This window comes from Mustela nivalis (assembly GCF_964662115.1).
Source record: "Mustela nivalis genome assembly, chromosome: 1".
In the NCBI taxonomy this organism is placed as follows: domain Eukaryota; kingdom Metazoa; phylum Chordata; class Mammalia; order Carnivora; family Mustelidae; genus Mustela; species Mustela nivalis.
The window spans coordinates 204322066-204343028 of NC_139020.1; the positions used below are offsets into that span (position 1 = coordinate 204322066).

At 49.8% G+C, this 20963-nt stretch overlaps 1 protein-coding gene across 6 annotated transcripts in view; it reads left to right on the top strand.

Moving 5' to 3' along the window:
• Positions 1–20963, top strand: part of BRD4 (bromodomain containing 4) — a gene marked incomplete at its 3' end in the record, with an annotated part of 96234 nt that overhangs the window by 46748 nt on the left and 28523 nt on the right. For 5 of the 6 annotated variants that reach the window (XM_082708080.1, XM_082708082.1, XM_082708085.1 and 2 more), the window contains exons 2-6: positions 11484–11802; positions 15740–15877; positions 17177–17312; positions 18965–19254; positions 19954–20316. In XM_082708080.1, coding sequence (XP_082564206.1) covers positions 11518–11802; positions 15740–15877; positions 17177–17312; positions 18965–19254; positions 19954–20316 — 1212 coding nt within the window. In that variant the 5' untranslated portion in view covers positions 11484–11517. Of the gene's footprint in view, positions 1–11483; positions 11803–15739; positions 15878–16473; positions 16581–17176; positions 17313–18964; positions 19255–19953; positions 20317–20963 lie in introns of those variants that run through there. The other variant, XM_082708084.1, reaches the window with a different exon arrangement.

The following is a 20963-nucleotide window of genomic DNA, read 5'->3' on the forward strand; positions in this document are numbered from 1 at the left end:
TCTGATTGGCGGTGTTGTGATCTTCTGGGCCTGGCTCCCCATCCTGGCTACAAGGTCTATATGGGCCTGGTGCCTCCCTCTCCGCCCCCCACCGTTGTGGAACAGAGCTTCAGTGTGTCTGCACTCCCCTACCAGGAACGTAGCTCATCTCCACCTTGGGTTGCCTGGCTCGAGGCAGGCTGAAGGGCCAAGTCTGAGGTAATGGGCCCCTGCTTGGCAGGTCTGAGGGGCAGGAGTTAGATCTCTTAACAAGCTGCACGAAGGAGGATAAAGTCTTCTGAGAGCTGCCGCAGCGCACAGCCACTGGCCAGGCGCCAGACAGTGCAGTCTGGCTGATGCGGTCTGGCTGATGACACCAGTGCTGTTCTCACCAGCTGCCTGAGCCAGTTAGATGGAAAAGTAATCCTGTTTGTGCTTCCCCACTGACACACATACCCATTGAAATGGACAGTAGCCATGAATGGAAATAGCTTCTGCTCTGGGACCAGGAGGGAGTGGACCTTCTGATATTAGTGTTCCATAACTAGCATAACCATTCAAGAAAGAGGTTGCAAATTGACTGGTACTTAGAAATTGCCAGATTTTTACCAAAGTCGGGATTCTTCAACCCCTTCTTTTTTTTTTTTTTAAGACTTTTTTATTTATTGTCAGAGAGAGAGCACCAGCAGGCAGAGTCGCAGGCAGAGGCAGAGAGGGAAAGCAGGCTCCCTGCTGGACAAGGAGCCCGACGCGGGACTCGATCCCAGTACCCCGGGACCATGACCTGAGCAGAAGGCAGCAGCTTAACCGACTGAGCCACCCAGGCGTCCCAGACGACCCCTTCTTTTTATCTCTGGGTAGAATCTTGCATTTACTCCAAGTAATTTTTTTTTTTAAGATTTTATTTATTTATTTGGCAGAGAGAGAGAGAGATCACAAGTAGAGAGGCAGACATGGGGGTGGGAAGCAGGCTCCCTGCTGAGGAGAGAGCTCGATTTGGGGCCCAATCCCAGGACCCGGAGATCCATGACCTGAGCCGAAGGCAGAGGCTTTAACCCACTGAGCCACCCGTGTGCCCCCCAAGTGATTCTTTATAGGAGAACCTTGCAGTGGTGGGGAGGTGCCTTCCTCTGAAGGATATGTGTAACTGTGCATTTGTAATTTCTTGAGGGGCTGTGGTCAGCTGGCATTGGCTAGCATTTTGCTTGGCAGGAAACAGGTTCAAGGCAGAGCTCCTTGTGACCCTACTGTGTCAGAAGCATAAATAACAACTTGGACTCTGTTCCTCTCAGCTCTGTCCCCATGGCATCAGCAGGAAAGTATGTTTCAGAGTTCACCTAGGATGTGGGCTGAGTCACACTATAGACTGACAAACAGATGGCCGGGTGTTGAGAGAGTTATCTTGGCTCTGATTTGTTTCGGGGGGGGGGGTGAAATTCTTTGGAAATACCACTTCTGGAAATCTGACTTGAGACCCAACCTGAGGGTCACATGGCATTCGGCTGCTTCTGCAGAGAGGGTAGTATTGACCTGCTGATTAATACCTGCCAGAGTGTGGAAATGGGGTGCCCCTGTGGCGAACCAGTCCGGGCAGGCCCAGCGGTGCTGGTTGCCTGGGCCTCTGCCCCATGATTGGTGAGCAGGGGCAGCTGTGGAGCAGAGTACTTGAGATCTTCGCAGCCCCAGGTGACCTCCAGCTGATTGACCAGGCCACCATCCACTCTCCTGTGTTACCACAGGGATGAAGATGATATTGGCACTTGCCTTGTAGGGCTGCTGTGAGGATTAGCTAAGCAGGTACAGCTCTAGTGCCCAGCAGAGAGCACCAGCCCGGGACGTGGCAGGTACGTACTGACAACTTGCCTAGGCCCTAGTGTGGGTGAGTTGGTGATGGCTTGCACAAAGCTGGTCACAGTATTTCATTAGAGAATTCTTTTTTTTTTTTTTTTTAAGATTTTATTTATTTATTTGACAGACAGAGATCACAAGTAGGCAGAGAGAGAGAGAGAGAGAGAGGGAAGCAGGCTTCCTGCGGAGCAGAGAGCCCGATGCGGGGCTCGATCCCAGGACCCTGAGATCATAACCCGAGCCGAAGGCAGCAGCCCAAACCACTGAGCCACCCAGGCGCCCCACATTAGAGAATTCTTAAGGCTTCCAGTTAACCTGCACTGCTCTCGTTTTCCCTGGTGTCTTGCTGCCCAGGTGCTGTGTCAGTCACATCAGGGTGAACATGACAAAGTGGATGTGGGATCCTTCGGCTTTGTGGGCCCTTGGGAGTCTAGGACTTCATTTGGAACTACAAGTACAAAATCTGTTGTCCACAGCCCATTAGGTTAACTCAGCCTCTTGTGATGGACAGAAATACGCTCAAATTGGCCTCTTTCTGGGCAGTTGTATATGGCCTTTCTCTTGCTTGTCCTCAGTGTCCCAGAACCAAGCCTACCGATGTCTATTTCTTTCTGTCTTAACCTTCTAATCTCCAGGAAACAAAACTTGCTGTTAATTTGAAAAGCATTATAATTGTGTTGTGTGCTAAATGTTGTCTCTCCTTAAAATTCTCTGAGATCATTTAGAGGAATTGGGATGTTAGCAAATAGTATTTCTGAAAGCAGGAATGTTTAATCAGGGGTCTGCTTAGGAAAAGAATTTGCATTTTTATTTTCATTAACTCAGAAGTTCCTAAACTTTCTGGTTCACAGCATCCTTAGCATCTCTGATTTTCGTGATGTTCCTAGGCCGAAGGAAATACTGAACAGTTTTGTTTATTAGGCAGTTTAGATACAGACAACTGAATAAGTACTAATGTCCCAACAGCTGTACAGCTGTTTGAAGAAATAAAACAGGTAAACTGAAAGGGAAAATATTACAACCTTTCATAATCACAGTTACTCCCTGATGGAATGTGCGTGCCTGTTGGGTACTGCTTAACTGCTCACACCTTAGAACCAGCTCCAGTACCTGCCCCTGCATTTCCTGTTCCATACCGGGTTTTATGTGGTATTTACTTTTTTTTTTTTTAAACATTTTTTATTAATTACATTTTCTTTCTTTCTTTCTTTTTTCTTTTCTTTTTTTTTTTTTTAAGATTTTACTTACTTATTTGACAAGAGAGATCACAAGTAGGCAAAGAGGCAGGCAGAGAGAGAGGGAAGGAGGTAGGCTTCCCGATGAGCAGAGAGCCCGATGCAGGACTCAATCCCAGGACCCTGAGATCATGACCTGAGCCGAAGGCAGAGGCCCAACCCACTGAGCCACCCAGGCGCCCTGGTATTTGCTTTTTTAAAAAGATTATTTACTTTTAGAGAGAGCAGTAAGGAAGAGCAGAGAGAGAGTCTTAAGCAGACTCTGCGCTGAGCACAGAGCCCAATCTGGGGCTCAGTCCCACAACTCTGAGATTACCACCTGAGCCTAAATCAAGAGTTGGATGCTTACCTGACTGCATCACCCAGGCACACCTGTGGTATTTGCTTTTCATTTCAGCGTTTGCTGAATGCCAAGTTTTGCACGATGTGACATTGTCAGAAGGCATATAATGCAATCTCCCATCCAAGTACTAACCAGGCCCGACCCTGCTTAGCTTCCGAGATCGGGCGCGTTCAGGGTGGTATGGCCGTAGACATATAATGCAATCTAATGTTGAAATTATCGATTGCCTTCTACCTGTAGTTCCTACAGTACCCCTCTGAGGTACCATGACACCCTTGGCACTCAGTTTGGGGACCAGGGCACTTACTAATCTCTTTTCATCTTTTTCTTTTTCCTTAAATTGGGAAATTGTTATAGGATATTAGTTGGGAATAGATCCAGGAATAGGACACCCAATTGAATCATACAGCCTTCTTTGGGTTGGAAACAATAGGTGAAATTCTCTTCCTGTCCCTTGTTCTTCATCTAACTCAACACAGTGAATGGTGGCTCCTGCTGCTTGGCCACAGGTCATTATTTAAACAGACAGCATTTTAAGATCTTTTAGGCTCAGAACTTTGCTTGAAGATGATGTCTACTTACTTACATGTCTACTTAGGAGTTTCTGAGCATTCAGTTTGTTTCCCCCTCATTTAGCCTTGGTGCTGAGCCATTGATTTACCCTGTCCCTGTGCGTGCAGTCCCCTCTTGGGTTCTCTATCTTTTGCATCTGTAAACTGCATTGGTGTAGGTGTAGTTAAAAATGAAATAGCAGGGGCACCTGGGTGGCTCAGTTGGTCAAGCAACTGCCCTTGGCTCAGGTCATGATCCTGGAGTAGCAGGATCGAGTCCTGCTTCGGGCTCCCAGCTCCTCAGGGAGTCTGCTTCTCCCACTGATCTTCTCTTCTCTCACGCTCTCTCTCAAATAAAATCTTTAAAAAAAATAAAAAGAGGGGCACCTGGGTGTCTCAGTGGGTTGGGCCTCTGCCTTCGGCTCAGGTCGTGATCCCCGAGTCCTGGGATTGAGCCCGGTGTCGGGCTCTGCTCAGCAGGGAGCCTGCTTCCCTTCCTCTTTCTCTGCCTGCCTCTCTGCCTACTTGTGATCTCTGTCTGTCAAATAAATGAATAAAATCTTAAAAAAAAAAAAAAAGAAAGAAAGAAAAGAAAAGAAATATCAGGCAGGGGATTCCTATAGTATCTACATGTTCTGAATGACCCTGGAATCTGTCCCCCATGCTCCATCCAAGCACAACCCCAACTTTGGTCCTCCCACTATGTTCTCTACCCCATCTGGGCCTGGCTTGAAAATGAAATATAAAAGCCCAGTGTAGTTACATGGTCCCTGTGCTTTGCCTCCTGCACCCCCCACCCCCACCTTCACCACCAAGTCAGCTCCTCAAGTGTGCTGGTATCTCTCCTGCCTCCAGACCTGGGCCTGTGTTCCTACATTGGTCCTACTTTCTTTTACAAGCCTGGTCCCTTTCTGCCCATCTCTGCCTCACCTACCACGTGAGCGCACACCCTCCCTGTCCTTGGCCAGAGCACCCCAGCCCTTTTCCTTACCGTAGTTGCCCGAGTATTGCTTAATCACTGGAAGAATGTCGTGTTGACCGCAGAGTCCTGGGCGTGGCACGTAGTTGACATGGGATGCATTGGCTGAGCAAATGAGAGTCTGGCAGTCACCACATTTTTCTGTGTGAGAGCATGAGCTGCTTTCCTTTTCCAAAGCTTCAGGATTGATCTAGAACAGAATCCTCAGGGTGACATTCACGTGTGGTCAGTGTAGGGTGTTTTCTGTACCCGAATCATGCACTGAGCACTTGGTGGGTATTGGGAGAAGAAGAATGACAGGCTTCCCTGTGTGCGCTCATGGGGCCGACAGGGAAAGCCACTCTAAACAGATCAGGGAAGCACCAGGTGCAGCAAATGAAAGGCCTGAAGGTCACAGGGAAGGGGGCCCACTGTGGCCTCTGTGCTGAGTGTTGATGCTGTGGTCTGGGGGCATTGTAGGGTGGAAGTTCCTGCTGTGGGAAGAATTTAAGGTGGCAACCTTGTTGGATATTTGTGTCAGAGAAGTCACCCTGGCTCTCACATAGAGCTGCTTGCTGGTGCCTCTAGTTCTTGGCCCACAACAGACCAGAGAGTCTTTCTGGTTTCTCTCGTGTTCTTTGCTCTGTTGCAGGTGAGTGGCTTTTGGAAGTTTCATAAGGATTTTACTTGCCTGCAGTTCTGAGGGCTGAGCTACAAGATGCAGGTTGTCTGGGCATGGCCTCTCATTGTGTGGGTGCTCTTGAGGCCTCTGAGTGCGAAATAGGACATCCCAGGGATTTCATGGTGATCCCTCACATTGGGGCCATGGATGTTACCTGTCATTGTCTTCACAGCCTCCTCAAAGAAACTTTCAGGTACTTGTGTCTCCCAGGTCTATCTGATCTGTTAAACTATATCATGCCTTCCATTTGAACTTCTTTCCTTATGAAATTGACTTGGGTTGTTGAAAGTGTGTGGATCTTGTGCTTAATATTCATATTACTTAAGATGGGAGTATCTGTCCCGACCATTTGCACTGGACCCTTCTGGGGTTGAATGTTCATCTCGTAAATGGGGACTTCTTGGTTCCAAGTCCAACTGAAACTTAAGGGCCACCTTGGCTGCTTAGGCCTGATCTTTCTGCTTCCTGGATAAGTTATTTTCTGTACCTCAGTTTCATCATCTTTAAAATGGAGATAAGACCAGAAGCAATCTCAGAGTTGTTTTGAAGATTTAAATACTACTGTATATCAAATGTGAGAACACTGGCTCGGAAGGATGTTTTGGCTTTTGTGGTGAAGGTAATAGTTTAAACCACAGAGATGAGGCAAAGTTTAGCGTCAGGCTTTCTGTAGCAAAAGCTCTGTTCATCTGGTGAACAAAAAAACACAGCTTCCTTGGCTCAAGGGCCCATCTGGGCCTGGCTTGAAGGTGAAGTAAAGTGGTTATGTGCAGAGCCCTCTATCCCCTGGCCTCACTGAGAGAGTCCGTTTGGAAAGAAAAAAAGGCGACAGCGCAGCCCACAAGTTTCAGAAATCAGTTAACCTTGATTTCATCTTGCCTCCAGAACATTGCCCGAAGATTTCCAGAATGTCCCTGCTTAATGGAAAAACGTGTGGGACTGCTTCCTCCCAGTGGGATGTGCTTGGCCCCCTGACATGTGTCCTTGTGGCTGACAGGGTTCCTCCACTGCCCTGGGTCCAGAATGTCTCCCCTAGGATGGTGCCACTGCTGCCCCTTGCCTGCTGCAGCTTACCTGGCATGTGCTTGTCTGGGTAATTCTGCATTGCTTTCTAGGAGAAATTGAAGAGCGGAAACCAAACTGCTTATCATTCTTTATCCTCACTTAATGCCACCCTCCCTCCAGGGCTCACGTCAGTGCATCCGGCCTCCCTCCATGATGGGGCCACATTTACACTTGTTCCCTTTTATTCCTTCGGACATTTTGGTCCTACTGCGTGGAAACTCTCTCCTAGCTGACTCCAGGACTCCTTAAAAACCCCACCGGCATATTTTCTTCTCTGTGATGTTGCCTCCCTGTTGATAACGTGTTATCCAAGCACTCAAGTCCTGTATCTCTCTGTGCCTGGTCCATGGCCACCATACAAAGGATCCTGGCCAGCTGGCACATTGTCCATGTCATTCTTCTGTTTCCCCTTCCTGCCTCACTGGCCCCACTCCAGTTTCTGTAGTTGGCAGGTAAATGATTACTCCCATCCACTTACCTGTGGAGGATTTTTGAGGGAGTGCTCCAAAGTCCTGTGCATGGGTCACCGTCCTCCCTCCCCGCACTTTCCTGCAAACCTTCCTGACCACTGGCTTCACCTGGAGCCTGCAGTTGGTCTTGGCTGGCTCCGCTCCAGAGAGAAAGTATTTGGGGGTTTTTGTTTGTTTGTTTGCTTTGTTTTGTTTTGTTTTTAATCTCATTACTGTTTTGTTTATAGTACTTGTATTTTGAAAGGAAACTAAATCAGAAGCCACACATGGGTTTCAGTAAAAATTAAATATCGTGAGAACAAAACAGCATTGTTAAAGTCTATGTGGATGATCATATGGTGCACCTTTGTGCACAGCCTTTTACACTGGCATCAGATGGGGACTCTCCTTTTCAGCCCTGGAATGAGTGAAATGAAAACCGGGGAACACACACACCAGGTGATTAAATGCCATCCACCTGAAGCCTGCCCTGTGAACCCTCCCACAGCCCCACGGGAGCCCCTGCAAGTCGCTCTGAGGTGTCTGTAGACTTTGCCTCTCTGGAATTGAGGTGCCCTCTTTATTGATTAAAGCTCAGAGGTTGGCAAAACCCTCTTCTGTCTTTCTTGCTGCTCACCTCAGCAGTGAAGGCACACTTTTTGAAGGCTTCCATGCATGGCCGAATGCAGCTTCTGGGATGCTTCCTCCCTTCTTCCCATGTCCTACTCAATGACATGTGATTCACCCTGGCCCCTAGGTTTCTCTTCCCTCTGTTCTTGCCTCTGAGAAGGCTCTTTCCGATGGTTCCACACCTTATCCCATCCTTGGGGTGCTTCCCCTTCCTCGATCTGTATGTGGCCTTCTTCCTGCTCCCATTGGGGTGCCTTTACTCAGCTCACTGGCCTCTGGCTCCCATCCTGTCCTTTCTTAGCTGCCAGTTGGGCTCACCTCATGCACCCCTTATGTGCCTCTCTCCCATCAGTATAGTGCCTCTGTCCCAGCTGTCTTGCCTTGATTCATGCCCAGGCACTTCTTTCCAGAACCACATGGCCGTTAGTTCTGGCCGAAGTCCCCAAAGTCTGGAGCAGGTCTATCCAGTTACATCTGCCTTTGGAAACTATTATAGTGCACAGTATTCCCCATTTTCAAATGAAGTTCATTTGGGGAAATGCCCCTCTCTTGTACTGAGTTCCTGGAGCACCACTCTTACGAGGTGCTCTGCAGGCTGCTGCCCAGTTCCCCACCTCCAGCGCGCCCTCAGGCTCTGATGCCAGATGACTGGTTTCAGCTCTGGGTGCTCCTTCCCTATCTTTAGCACCATGCGAGAGGTATCAGGAAATGGCTTCATATCTGCAAAGCCCCCCTACTCTCCTGTAAGTGTTCTTCCTGGGCTAGTATTCTCCCAGTAGAGTATACCCATCATAGAGGTTGCCATAGGAGCCTCCCTCCCCTTCTCAAATCTCTGGAGGACCCTGAGAGGGCACAGACTAAAATAGTCACCTGGTGTCTTGAACACAGTTGGGCCTCATTAATACTTAAGTTTAGCATGGGATACTAAAGGCCACACCTAGGCTCCTTTACATTACCCTGCTAAAACATACCCGTCCTCCAGAGCCTTGGGTAATAGTACTAGTGTTTCTCCACAGTGTCTTCCCTCCTGTGAGATATAAATGATTAGTGAATTATCTAGTTTTGGGTTTTGAGTGTTTGTCATCCCGTCTGTGAAAAACCAAAAGGCATTCATAGATCTTCTACTTGTTCGGTGAAAAAGAATAAAGAACAGTCTTTCCTCTTAAAGCAAACATGGATTCAGTTCTCAGACTGAGTCTGTAAGATTCAGGGTCTTGCATGTGATGGCCTTTGCCTGTTTCTGCCTGGGTCCCCTCTCTGCAGCAGCCTTCTCCTTGTAGCAGTGTCCTCTCCACATGGTTACTAGCCAGTTAACAGCTAGACCTGCAGTCAGCCAGAGCACCCCGGAAGGAATGCTGTCTCCTTGACCAGGTCAGTTTTGTCAGTTCTTGGGCTCACACTGCAACTGGGATGTAGGTGTGGGGGGTGGTCAGCCTCAGGCCGGGAGTTCCAGCTTGCCACAGCCTCCTAGGACATACTCAGCACTGAGTTGTATTTACACATCAAGCTTTCCCTTCGTGCTTTTCAAATTTGGTAACTTGCCAGAACTGAACTTACAAAAACCTTTGTGGGGACTTTCGTATAAATTACACTTGGTTTGGGGCGCCTGGGTGGTTCAGTGGGTTAAAGCCTCTGCCTTTGGCTCAGGTCACGATCTCAGGGTCCTGGGATCAAGCTCCGCATTGGGCTCTCTGCTCGGCAGGGAGCCTGCTTCCTCCTCTCTCTCTGTCTGCTTCTCTGCCTACTTGTGATCTCTCTTTCTGTCAAATAAATAAACAAAAATTAAAAAAAAAAATACACTTGGTTTGGGGGCACCTGGGTGGCTCAGTGGGTTAAGCCTCGATCTCAGGGTCCTGGGATTGAGCCCCACATCGGGCTCTCTGCTCACCAGGGAGCGCCCACCCCCGCCTCCTTGTGATCTGTCAAATAAATAAATAAAATCTTCAAAAAAAAAAAAAAAGATTTTATTTATTTATTTGACAGACAGAGATCATAAGTAGGCAGAGAGAGAGAGAGAGAGAGAAGGAAGCAGGCTCCCTGCCAAGGAGAGAGCCTGACATGGGACTCAGTCCCAGGACCCTAAGATCATGACCTGAGCCAAAGGCAGAGGCTTAACCCACTGAGCTACCCAGGCGCCCCTAAATAAAATCTTTTTTAAAAAAATTACACTTGGGGGCGCCTGGGTGGCTCAATGGGTTGAGCCGCTGCCTTCGGCTTGGGTCATGATCTCAGGGTCCTGGGATCGAGTCCCACATCAGGCTCTCTGCTCGGCAGGGGGCCTGCTTCCCTTCCTCTCTCTCTGCCTGCTTCTCTGCCTACTTGTAATCTCTGTCTGTCAAATAAATAAATAAAATCTTAAAAAAAAATAAAAATAAATAAAAAATTACACTTGGTTTGAATTATAAAAAATTCATGAGCAGCCAGAGTGCCTGGTGTGTGGTATGTTCCAGAAAGAAAACCATGACAGAGCCAGTAAACTTATCCTATCTTTTTTTGTCCCCTTTGCCTACCAGAGTGTGGTTGTAAAATCTGTCTGACTTCCCCAGCCAGAGAGGTTTTCTTACCCCACTGAACTCCTGGGTTTATTACTAGAGATGCTCATTACATACAGGCAGTTCCTAGATTACAGAGTTCTTATTTTCAGGGACTAGGTTTAAAGGTGAAACTTCCTTTTTCTTGCCAGTAGAAAAGTGTCAGAAAAACAGTGGACAGAAAGAATGCCAAATAGTACATGTTTGAACAGATGTTTCTTCTCATTAATAGAGTGTGGGAACTCTCAGCACTGCAAGTAAGGGGTGGGTTAGTGTGTTTCTGGAGGGCAGTTTGGCAGTAACAACATGGACCCGGGGATGTGTGGTTTTGTTAGAGTAACTGGACCAGGTGCACAGAGTTGCCATGGCGAGGATGCTCCTGACAAGATTTGTGTTGTTGGCATGTCCCGAAGCAGGGGTTGTTTGTGTGAGGGGAGGGCACAGGATGGGGTGCTGACACAGGCATTGAGCTGAGGGTCTTGCACCTGTTGTGCCGGTCACAGAGGTGCCCGTTTTTTATAGCTCTCTAAATAAGCTTTGAAAACTTAGTTAATAAAGTGGTAGGTTGAGTGTGGATTCATTTTTAGGTTATCAGCAGTTACCCTGTAGGATTTCTTGAATCAGCAAATATGCATTATTTTCAGTTACCAAGGAGGTGTTCTCAGTGAGTGTGAGGCTTCACCCCTGCGGACTTAGCAGTGGACTAGGTGGGCTACTCTCCCTTCCTGTCCCCAATCACCAAACAGGATTACTGACTTTTCTTGATGTTTCATGGGCTAGAGGTGCAAAGAATTCTAATGTAAAGGATATATTTGGGGGCTTGCAAATCATCCTCTCTCCCACACCGGCAGGGTCCTTTAAAAATTCTCATTTGTCATGAAAACCTGGTTTGTTGCTTATTCTGCCCCTTTTTACGTGGATTCAGTATGTGTCCACAGCCCTTGCCTGCCCCTGGTCAGTACCTTTCTCTGAACCCTGTGTCCCTCATGCCCCTCCCCGTTGGTACTTGATCCCTCTTCCCTGCTGTTGGATACATCTTTGAGGAAAGCAGATACGGGGCCCTTTTGGTCAGTGCATGGAGTGGCTCTCTGGTCAGCTTGACAGCTTTCCACCAGAGGAGCTCAGCCCTTGGAGGCCACAGCCATGTGTTACTCTGAGTGGTGCCCATCTGAATGCCTGGTTTCTGATGAAGGCTTTTCTCTTCCCTTGTAGAGTGCCCAGTGAAGAATGTGATGGGATCAGTAGCATGTCTGCGGAGAGCGGCCCTGGGACGAGATTGAGAAATCTGCCAGTAATGGGGGATGGACTAGAAACTACCCAAATGTCTACAACGCAGGCCCAGGCCCAACCCCAGCAAGCCAACGCAGCCAGCACCAATCCCCCGCCCCCAGAGACCTCCAACCCCAACAAGCCCAAGAGGCAGACGAACCAACTGCAATATCTGCTCAAAGTGGTGCTCAAGACACTATGGAAACACCAGTTTGCGTGGCCTTTCCAGCAGCCTGTGGACGCCGTCAAGCTAAACCTCCCTGTGAGTAACCTGGGCAGGGCCCAGGGCTGCTGTCTTCCAGGTCTCTTCCCATGTTGCTCCTGGTGAGGGTGGGCTCAAGGTCCGGGCAGAGGGTGTCGTGGGCAGAGATACCTTTGGGGCCCAGCTCTGAAACCCCAATACTCACAAGGCCCTTGAATGAGTGGTTTCAGTTGTCCTGATGGTTGGAAATAGGAAAGGGGAAGAGAACGGGCTGACTCACATAATAACTGGCTCTTAGATGTTAGGATCCAGGCGATACTATGTAGAGATATTGAAATAGGGGTGAAGGTGTGCTTGCAGCTTTCCTTCCGATTCCATAGGGGAGCTGAAGGGGGAGCAAGCATAGTCGAGGTCCCCTACTTCTCTTACATGGTTGTAAGTGGAGGTGTGGTTGGTCACACTGTGGAAGTGGGACTGGTTTGCTGCAGTGTCTTCTTTGGTTGGTACCAGCATCATCATCATTGTCATCACCCAGAGCACAGGACAGGAAAAGGTAGTGGAATAGTTCCCAGGGAGTAAGCGCATGCAAGGGCTGGTTGGCGAGCAGAGGTACGGATGCAGCTGTGCCCTCAGAGGCCTCTGTGCGTGCCCTCCACCTGCTGTGCCATAGCCACAGCACACTTCTTCCTGTTCTTTTGTACCCCTCCTCTTCTCTTCCCTGGAGAGTTTTCCTTTTGCCCCATTCCTAGCAAATGGTTCTGGAAATCAGTTTGTAACTCAGGGAAGAAACAGGATAGATGCTTTTTTTCCTTTTCTTTTCTTCAGAGCATCAGGGATTGATTGTCTTTAAGTTAACCCCTGCTGGGGCACCTGGGTGGTTCAGTAACCTGCCTTCGGCTCATGATCCCAGGTTCCTAAGATTGAGCCCTGCATCTGGCTCCCTGCTCAGTGGAGAGCCTGCTTCTCCCACTGCCTGATGTTCCCCCGCTTGTGCGCACACATATGTGCGCGTGCTCTCTCTGTCAAATAAATCAATCGGAAAAGAGAAAAACGTTAACCCCTGCTGTTCGCTACATCCGACATACTCCCAGATGAGGAATTATGTGATTACTGCCTTAGCCCCAGGCAGCGGTCTGTGGGTGTTAGAGCTGCACCAGTGTAGGAGCCTTAGTGTCTGACCGGCATCCAGTTTCAAGAAAGATGAATACAGTAGTGTGACCCTCCTCACAGACAGAAAGTGTCTGTGGCAACCGTCCAGTTATTTCTGTCTGCTGAATAGGTGTCATGCGTTTGGGACGAGCCAAGTCAGGAGGATGCACTTCAGGTCTGGATCATGAATCGGCTCAAGAGAGGGGATGGAGACAAAAGAGGGTCCTTGCGAGATCTGGGCTTCAGAGGCCACTCTTTTCTGTTGACCATGAGAAGGAGTAGAGGCAGACAACCTGTCACTGGGGGAGGTTCTTGGGAGAGCTTGCTACGACGGCATAACCTCAGTCTGGGCTAGTGGGCTAGACTGGGCCAAGGCCAAGGCCAAGCCACGCAGGGTCCACAGGTGAGGGTGATCTTCTCAGAGTAAATGCAAAGGATGGGGACAGAAGGAGTGGGGGGTGGGGTGGAATGCAGGGGGCGTGAGGCTTTGACAGCACCAGAGGGCGGTGGGAGGCCTACAGAAGAGCCAGGGGAAACACCAGCAGAGAGCAGTCCCCCCACCCCCGCCCCGTTCCCACATTAGAGGCTACAGGGAGGTCAAAGAGATGAGGATTCCGACCTGACCCTCCTGTTGGCCTTTAGGAGGGCATTGGTGACCTTAGGAAGATGTGACGCAGAAGTAAAAACCAGATTCCCGACGGTGTGAATGAGAAGGTGAGGATGCGAAGCCATCATTTCAAGAAATTTGGCTTTGAAGGGAAAGCGCGGCAAGGCGAGAGTGGAGGAGGGGTTGGTTTGTTCCAGGAAGATACAGAGGGCTTAGAGGGTGAAGACAGAGGAGAAGGGGGTGGTACTGGGGGACCTGAGATCCTGAGGAGGCAGTGTCCCAGCCAGCGGTACAGACATGGGTGTGGGTGGTCTGTAAGGCCCAGTGGTTGGGGAGTTGGAGGTCATTCCAACATGGAGGTCAGGCTCCCCAGAGGTCACAGGGTGAATCTCTGTCTCTGTGACTGTTGGACGTCAACCATCACCCTCAGCAGCTCTGACTCGGAAGAAGAGGCCTTTGGAAGGTGCCACTGGTCTGGTGTCTTCAGGAAGGTGGGAGAGCAAGGAGCTGGCCCAGAGGAGCAGGGCAGGGCTGGTCAGCTGAGAGCCACGTCATGCTTAAAGCCTGGTTTTCCGGGGACCTCTCCCCCTCCTTGAGGAAATGTTAATATAGCCACCAAAAGAAGGGTTCCTTCTTTTTCTCTTTTCTGACACCTTCCAGGAATCTTGACCTGAGTTTTGGCCTCTGATCTTTGCTGGACTTCTCACTAGAATGCCTGCCTCTCTAGTTCAGTGAATGTGTATAGTTGGATTGTTAAGCCCCTAAACCCACCGCCCCCTTGTCAGTGCACTCTGCCCTCAAGCACTGTCCTGTCTGGCCTTGAGCCACTTGACAGACTATGGGCAGTTCAAGCACTTGACGCCACTGTAGGCCATAGAATAAAGTATGTTTCCACTGGGGCACATGTGTTTGGCTTTGGTAGGTCTCTTGGGAAAGGTGGTCAGAGCCATAGTATAGCATAGAAAGTCTGGTGCAGTCTGTCTTCCTGGTCTCTTGGCCAGGGTACCCAGGCATGCTTGTGCAGCCCTCGTCAGGTCAGGGACATGATCTCTGCCACTCGTCATATGTAAGCTAGTTGTTTTTGTTCGTTTCTCATGGGTGTCAGAGCAACCTAAAACCTCACACGCTGTGTTCACCTTTTCAGTAGTGTCCACCATTTCTAGGCAAGAGCTTGGTACTTGCTAAAGGATAGACCTGTCTTTTCTGCCATCGGTTCCCACTTGGACTTGTTCTGATACCCCAGTCATACCCAGTTACCGGAGCCTCTGAGATAGCGGGGGGCTGTGGAGTGGGCCAGATGACACAGGTCCCCCTGCCTTGGCTCTGTTTGATCCTTCTATCTGGAAACCTGGGGTGTTGTCTCTTCTGCCCCCAAGATACCTCCTGTGGCGGTTTTTAAAAATAAATATTTAGTATGGGTTTAGATTTAGAGAAAAGCTGACAGTAGTAGAGTCTGATTTGAAGGGCTTTAGGGCATCTATACCTGCCATCCAGCTCCTTCTGTTGGGCACTTGTAGAGTAAGATCTGAAGCTTTGAGGGGTGGGGTCTGTGGATTTTTTTAAACTGAGGATTGTACAGATTGTCCAGATTCCTCATTAACCTGGGTAGTTGTTCAGATATATCCAGGTACCACTAAGGGATCCTTAGAAAGACTGTGTGCTAGTAAAAGAAATGGAAGTGCGATGAACTTGAGTGAAGGTGGAGGCTTCTGCTCCATGGTTCTTCAGTATGCCCAGAAGCAGGGAGTCCAGTTGTTCCAGGTGGGCTTTACCGCTGGTTCCATAGGATTTTGTGTTTTATGGACCAAAAACATTTCAAATGGTAGAGGAAAAGTAGAACTTGCCATGGGTTGTTTCTTTAGGTAAGAAGTGCTTTTAAGAAGGCTGTGTGTTTTCCCCATTATTTATTAAAAATTAAAGGATTTTACCATCACCACCACCAACAACAACAACAAAAATAGAAAAAAAGCATAGATCCTCTATAAATACAACCTGTTCCCAGACCAGGCAGTTGATAGACTTGCACATTTCCCCTCCAGATTGCCACCCAACATTTAAGAATTCTTTCCTTGATTCACTTTATCTTGGGATTCCCCTTGAGATTGCTTGCTGAGACCATGGAAGAGCTTCGGTCTGTGCTGTGGCTCTCATCTGTGCTTCTTGAGTGAGATCCACAGGCCCACTATGAGTGCTGCATGGCCGGGGAGGTGACACTGGCCTTTTGCTCTCTTTGCTCTTCAGGATTACTATAAAATCATTAAAACACCTATGGATATGGGAACAATAAAGAAGCGCTTGGAAAACAACTATTACTGGAATGCTCAGGAATGTATCCAGGACTTCAACACTATGTTTACAAATTGTTACATCTACAACAAGGTGAGATGTGGTGGAAGATGTCCAGCTGCCCTGAGGGTGGGGGTGGAGAAGAAGGCTGGCATATCTGGAGTCTGTGGGCAGGGGTGCTTGGGAGCAGGTGGGATTAGTCTAATGGGATATCATTTGGAGCAGAAATAATGGGACCCGTGGTTTTGCCTGTGACTGGGTGTTTCTTTTTCGGGGAGGAGGGTGCTGGCCTTGTTTGACTTTCAAGCCGTCCTTGTTAGCTTGAAGCATGTGCTTCCGGTGCCCTTGGGATTTTAGTTCTTGAGCATGTCTAGAGAAGGTGTGAGGAGGACAGTGACGACTCATTAAAAAGTCCATTTGGGTGATGTAAATGGTCAGGAAGGAGCCTACTAAAATATAGTTGTGCAAAGGTGTGCTCAAATTTCAATGTGAGAGAGGGTGTGCTGGGGCCCACTGCATCTGAAACTGTGGACATGACCACTGACAACTGGTGGCCATAGAATTGAATGTCCCCTGATCTCACATGTAGACCTGAAAGTCACTTCTTAACCCCGTTAGCCAAACCCTTTGGCTCGGCTGTGCCATGAAGCCAGATCATTTGTTTACAGTTCAGACCACAGATGTGATTAAAACCAACCCTTTCATATAGAACGGCTCTGGAGGGAGACCCTATACAGAACTCAGCTTTTGGCCTCTGCTGGTGTAGTGGGTAAAATTGCCCAGAAGAGATGGGTAGGTGAGTTTCTTGAAGTTTACTGTGTTTTTTTAAAGTCTTAGCTCCCACCACTAAGTTTAAGTGACATGTGCACAGAAAAGGTTCTCGGGTTAGAGCTGAGTGGGAATAGCATGTCGTAGATGAGGCAACAAGTGGGGACCCATAATGCAGTTCAAGATAGGCATGGCCCCGAGCCCCAATGAGCTGCCTTGAGGGTACACTGGGGAGCATTATCAGAGCCCTGCTAATGTATCTGTGGCAAGAAATCCTGTGTAATGCAAGTATTTATAGTGAAGTTGAATTGTGTCAGAGGAGGGCTTCTGTCAGTGATTGGCAGGGCTTGTTAGATACTTAAGGCATTAAGATGGCTTCTCAGGCCAGAGCTTAAAAGATGAGAGGGAGGTGCAGGTGGATGGGTGCTGGTACAGGCACATGAGCCTTCGTGATATCTGGTGGTGTAACTGTTGTGGCCCTTGAGGGTTCAGATCGGAAGGAGCCCGACTATGATACTTGATGCTTTGGAGCAGGGAGTGGGTGGCACAGGGTGGGGAGCTCTTGCTCCGTCTGGAGAGGTGGTGAGGGCTTTCTGATGCTCACCCCTGTGTCTCCTTTTCCAGCCTGGAGATGACATAGTCTTAATGGCAGAAGCTCTGGAGAAGCTCTTCTTGCAGAAAATCAATGAACTGCCCACTGAAGAAACTGAGATCATGATAGTCCAGGCAAAAGGAAGAGGACGTGGGAGGAAAGAAGCAGGTAGGGTACCTCCGGTGCGCCGAGCACTGTTGGCCTCACACTGAAACAGCAAGGACATTGGCTTTCCTGTTCCCCAGTCTTTGGTCCTTCCCCAGGTTTGGAGGGGGCAGGAGGGGAGGGTACTCTTAGTGTTGGACACGCCCCAGAGGGTCACTTGACTGGGTGACCTCCCACAAAGTAGAAGTAATTGGGCCCTGCCTTTTGATTGACTTTGGTTAAAAAGAAAGTGTAAATTTTGCAAAGCATTTTTAAGTTTTTTGAATTCTTCACTCCATTTAAAAAAAATTTTTTTTTTTTTAAAGATTTTTTATTTATTTATTTGTCAGTGATAGAGGGAGAGAGAGCGAGCAAGCACAGGCAGACAGAGAGGCAGGCAGAGGCAGAGGGAGAAGCAGGCTCCCTGCTGAGCAAGGAGCCCGATGTGGGACTCGATCCCAGGACGCTGGGATCATGACCTGAGCCGAAGGCAGCCGCTTAACCACTGAACCACCCAGGCGTCCCTTCTTCACTCCATTTTAGAGAAGAGACAATTTGCCAAGGGCAGTTTTAATTCCTAATCCGTATCTTGGAACCTCAAGGTTGGTTATTTGAATTATTTTTAAGATGCTTATGTCAGAGCCAGGCCTGCCATAAGATGCTGCTGAAGTCGAAGTGAAGCCCTCCACTCTTTGCCCCGTCTCTTAGCCTGACACAGGATTCTAAAGGCCAGCTGGCAGGGAGACAATGAAATGTTTCTGTCTAGGAAAAGCTCTACCAGCTGCCTTTTGCATCTTGCCATCCTCCACTCTGTGCTGAGGTGGCCCATGCTGTGAGTCATTTGCTTCTCTCCACAGAGGGCTTTCACCTGGCTTCCCACCCTGCTCAGAAGTGGTGGCTTCATGGGAGCAAAGGTGCTTGGCTGGATCCCAGGCAGTGCTGAGGCGTAGCCAAGGAGAGGTGGTCCTAAGGGTCACCCCTTAGCTGTGGATCCGGCTAAGAGGTGTCCTGTATCCTTAACATCCAGGAGTCCTGCCCTTGTGGCCTGGGACCAGGAGTTTGGTCTGCACATGGGACAGACACGGGGCATTGTGTGTTTGGGCTCACGCGCACAGCTGCAAGGAGGCAGTCTGAGCTGGTCACAAAGGGCAGCAGCCGTCCAGCCTCCTCCTGCGGCTCAGGGAGGTGGAAGCTTGCCAGTTTCCAGAAACCTTGGCCAGGGCTCCTGATGCTGGCCCCTTGCCAGAATTGCTTACTCAGAAGGCAGCGCTTCTGGGAATGAGGACAGCTCTGTCCAAAAGCGCCAAGGAACATTTTTCCGCTCTCCTTCTACCGTCCTGGTGCTAACTCTCAGCATGTGTTTCCTGCTCCTTTGGCCCAGGCCTCCGTGCTTTTGAAGGCGTCTTTGTGCCTGATTTGGGGCTTGAAGCCAGGATGCCTCGGGAACTGTGTAATGCAGTGTGCCACTGCTCTCAGAGAACCTAAGGGCAGGTGGACCAGTTTGGCTGAGGTCTGGGGTGTTCGAGTTGTTCTGTCTCTAAGACTAATAGTCACCGTGACAGTGTGTGCCATACGCATGCAGATGTGTGTTCTCCACATGTGACAGTGTTCCCATAAGGTCAGCCAGCGTGTGTCGGGCTCGGCATCTAACCATCTGTCCCTTTTATGATTGATAGGGACAGCAAAACCTGGCGTCTCTACGGTACCAAACACAACGCAGGCATCGACTCCTCCGCAGACCCAGACCCCCCAGCAGAACCCTCCGCCCGTGCAGGCCACACCTCACCCCTTCCCTGCGGTCACCCCAGACCTCATCGTCCAGACCCCCGTCATGACAGTGGTGCCTCCCCAGCCACTGCAGACACCCCCACCGGTACCCCCTCAGCCACCACCCCCACCCGCGCCAAACCCCCAGCCTGTGCAGAGCCACCCGCCCATCATTGCGGCCACCCCACAGCCTGTGAAGGTGAGCATCCTGTGCGTGTGTGTGGCCCAGCCCGGTCGCTGGCAGGCTCGTACCACCTCAGCTAGCACGCCTTCTCTTGTCTTCTCTGTAACAGTGAGGCTGGCAGGAGATAGTTGCTTGTCCCTGCCAGTGCTTCATGCGGAGCCTGGCCTGGTTCTCCAGGCACTTGCGGGTATTTTCTGGGGGGATTGTATAGGCTTTATTAAGTCACAGCCTCGAAGCTGCTGCCCTGCTGGCCCACAGATTCCAGAGTTGAGAACCACCTCTCAGGGCCTTGCTGACCTCCTGTCCCGTATTTCTCATGTAGACTGTGCATATTTGCAGATGTTGCCTAAATAGTCTCTAAAACTTGCCTCCTGTGGGGATGGGGGTTAGTGTGACGAGGCTTGGCTCTGAGTGACTTCCCTGGCGTTAAGTAGGAAGCTGCTTCTGTAGCTTTCTTTGGGCTCCAGTGAGCAGATTCTGCACTTGGGTGTGTGCTTCCTCATGCCCCTGGCCGGGGTCCTGTCCCAGCTGCAGAGCAGAATGGTGGGACAGGGTCTGTTCTTGCCCTGGTCTTTCACCCTTGGAGTTACTTTTGAGCCCTATCCCCCAAGAATGTTGGAACCCTAGAAAGGACCTGGCTTCAGAAGTGACCTGAGGGCCACCTGTGCCAGCTGCCACCTGTGACGACACTTGTTGCACGTGTGCTCTTGGCAGACAAAGAAGGGAGTTAAGAGGAAAGCGGATACCACCACCCCCACCACCATCGACCCCATTCATGAACCACCATCACTACCGCCAGAGCCTAAGACCGCCAAGCTGGGCCCCCGGCGGGAGAGTAGCCGGCCTGTGAAGCCCCCCAAAAAGGATGTACCCGACTCACAGCAGCACCCAGTGCCAGAGAAGAGCAGCAAGGTCTCGGAGCAGCTGAAGTGCTGCAGTGGCATCCTCAAGGAGATGTTTGCCAAGAAGCACGCAGCCTATGCCTGGCCGTTCTACAAGCCTGTGGATGTAGAGGCTCTGGGTCTGCACGACTACTGCGACATCATCAAGCACCCCATGGATATGAGCACGATCAAGGTAAGCAGATGCCCCTCCCAGAGCTGGGGGCGGGGCTTCCTGGGACAGAGAAGGTCAGAACCTCCCAGGCTAGTCCAAGAGGAGGGCCCTGGCCTTGGGCTCTGCTGAACTGTGCCTTAGTAGCATCTCTCCTCCTCGGCTCAAAGAAGCCCTGCGCCCCCTGCTGGGAATTGTGGAGTCAACCTCCAAGACCGCGTGCTTGGGCATTTTCTTCTCTGACAGCACTGCTGCCCCCTTCGTCTAGAGACAAGCCCTCTGTGACCTTGGGTCCCACTGTCCATAGGCAGCTTGCACGGTAGATGCTCCAGGACTCGTTGAGGGTTGGTGACTTTGCCAGGCTGTGTTATGCAGGGGGCCTTGATGTCACCTCTCTGTAAGAGGCACACAGTGCTGGCATTTTCATTGTAATATTATTTTGAGACCGTTTTGATTGTTTGTTTATTTTTTATTTGTAAATTTTTTTTTTTTAAGATTTTCATTTATTTATTTGACAGAGAGAGGTCACAAGTAGGCAGAGAGGCAGGCAGAGAGAGAGAGGAGGAAGCAGGCTCCCTGCTGAGCAGAGAGCCCGATGCGGGACTCGATCCCAGGACCCCGAGATCATGACCCGAGACGAAGGCAGCGGCTTAACCCACTGAGCCACCCAG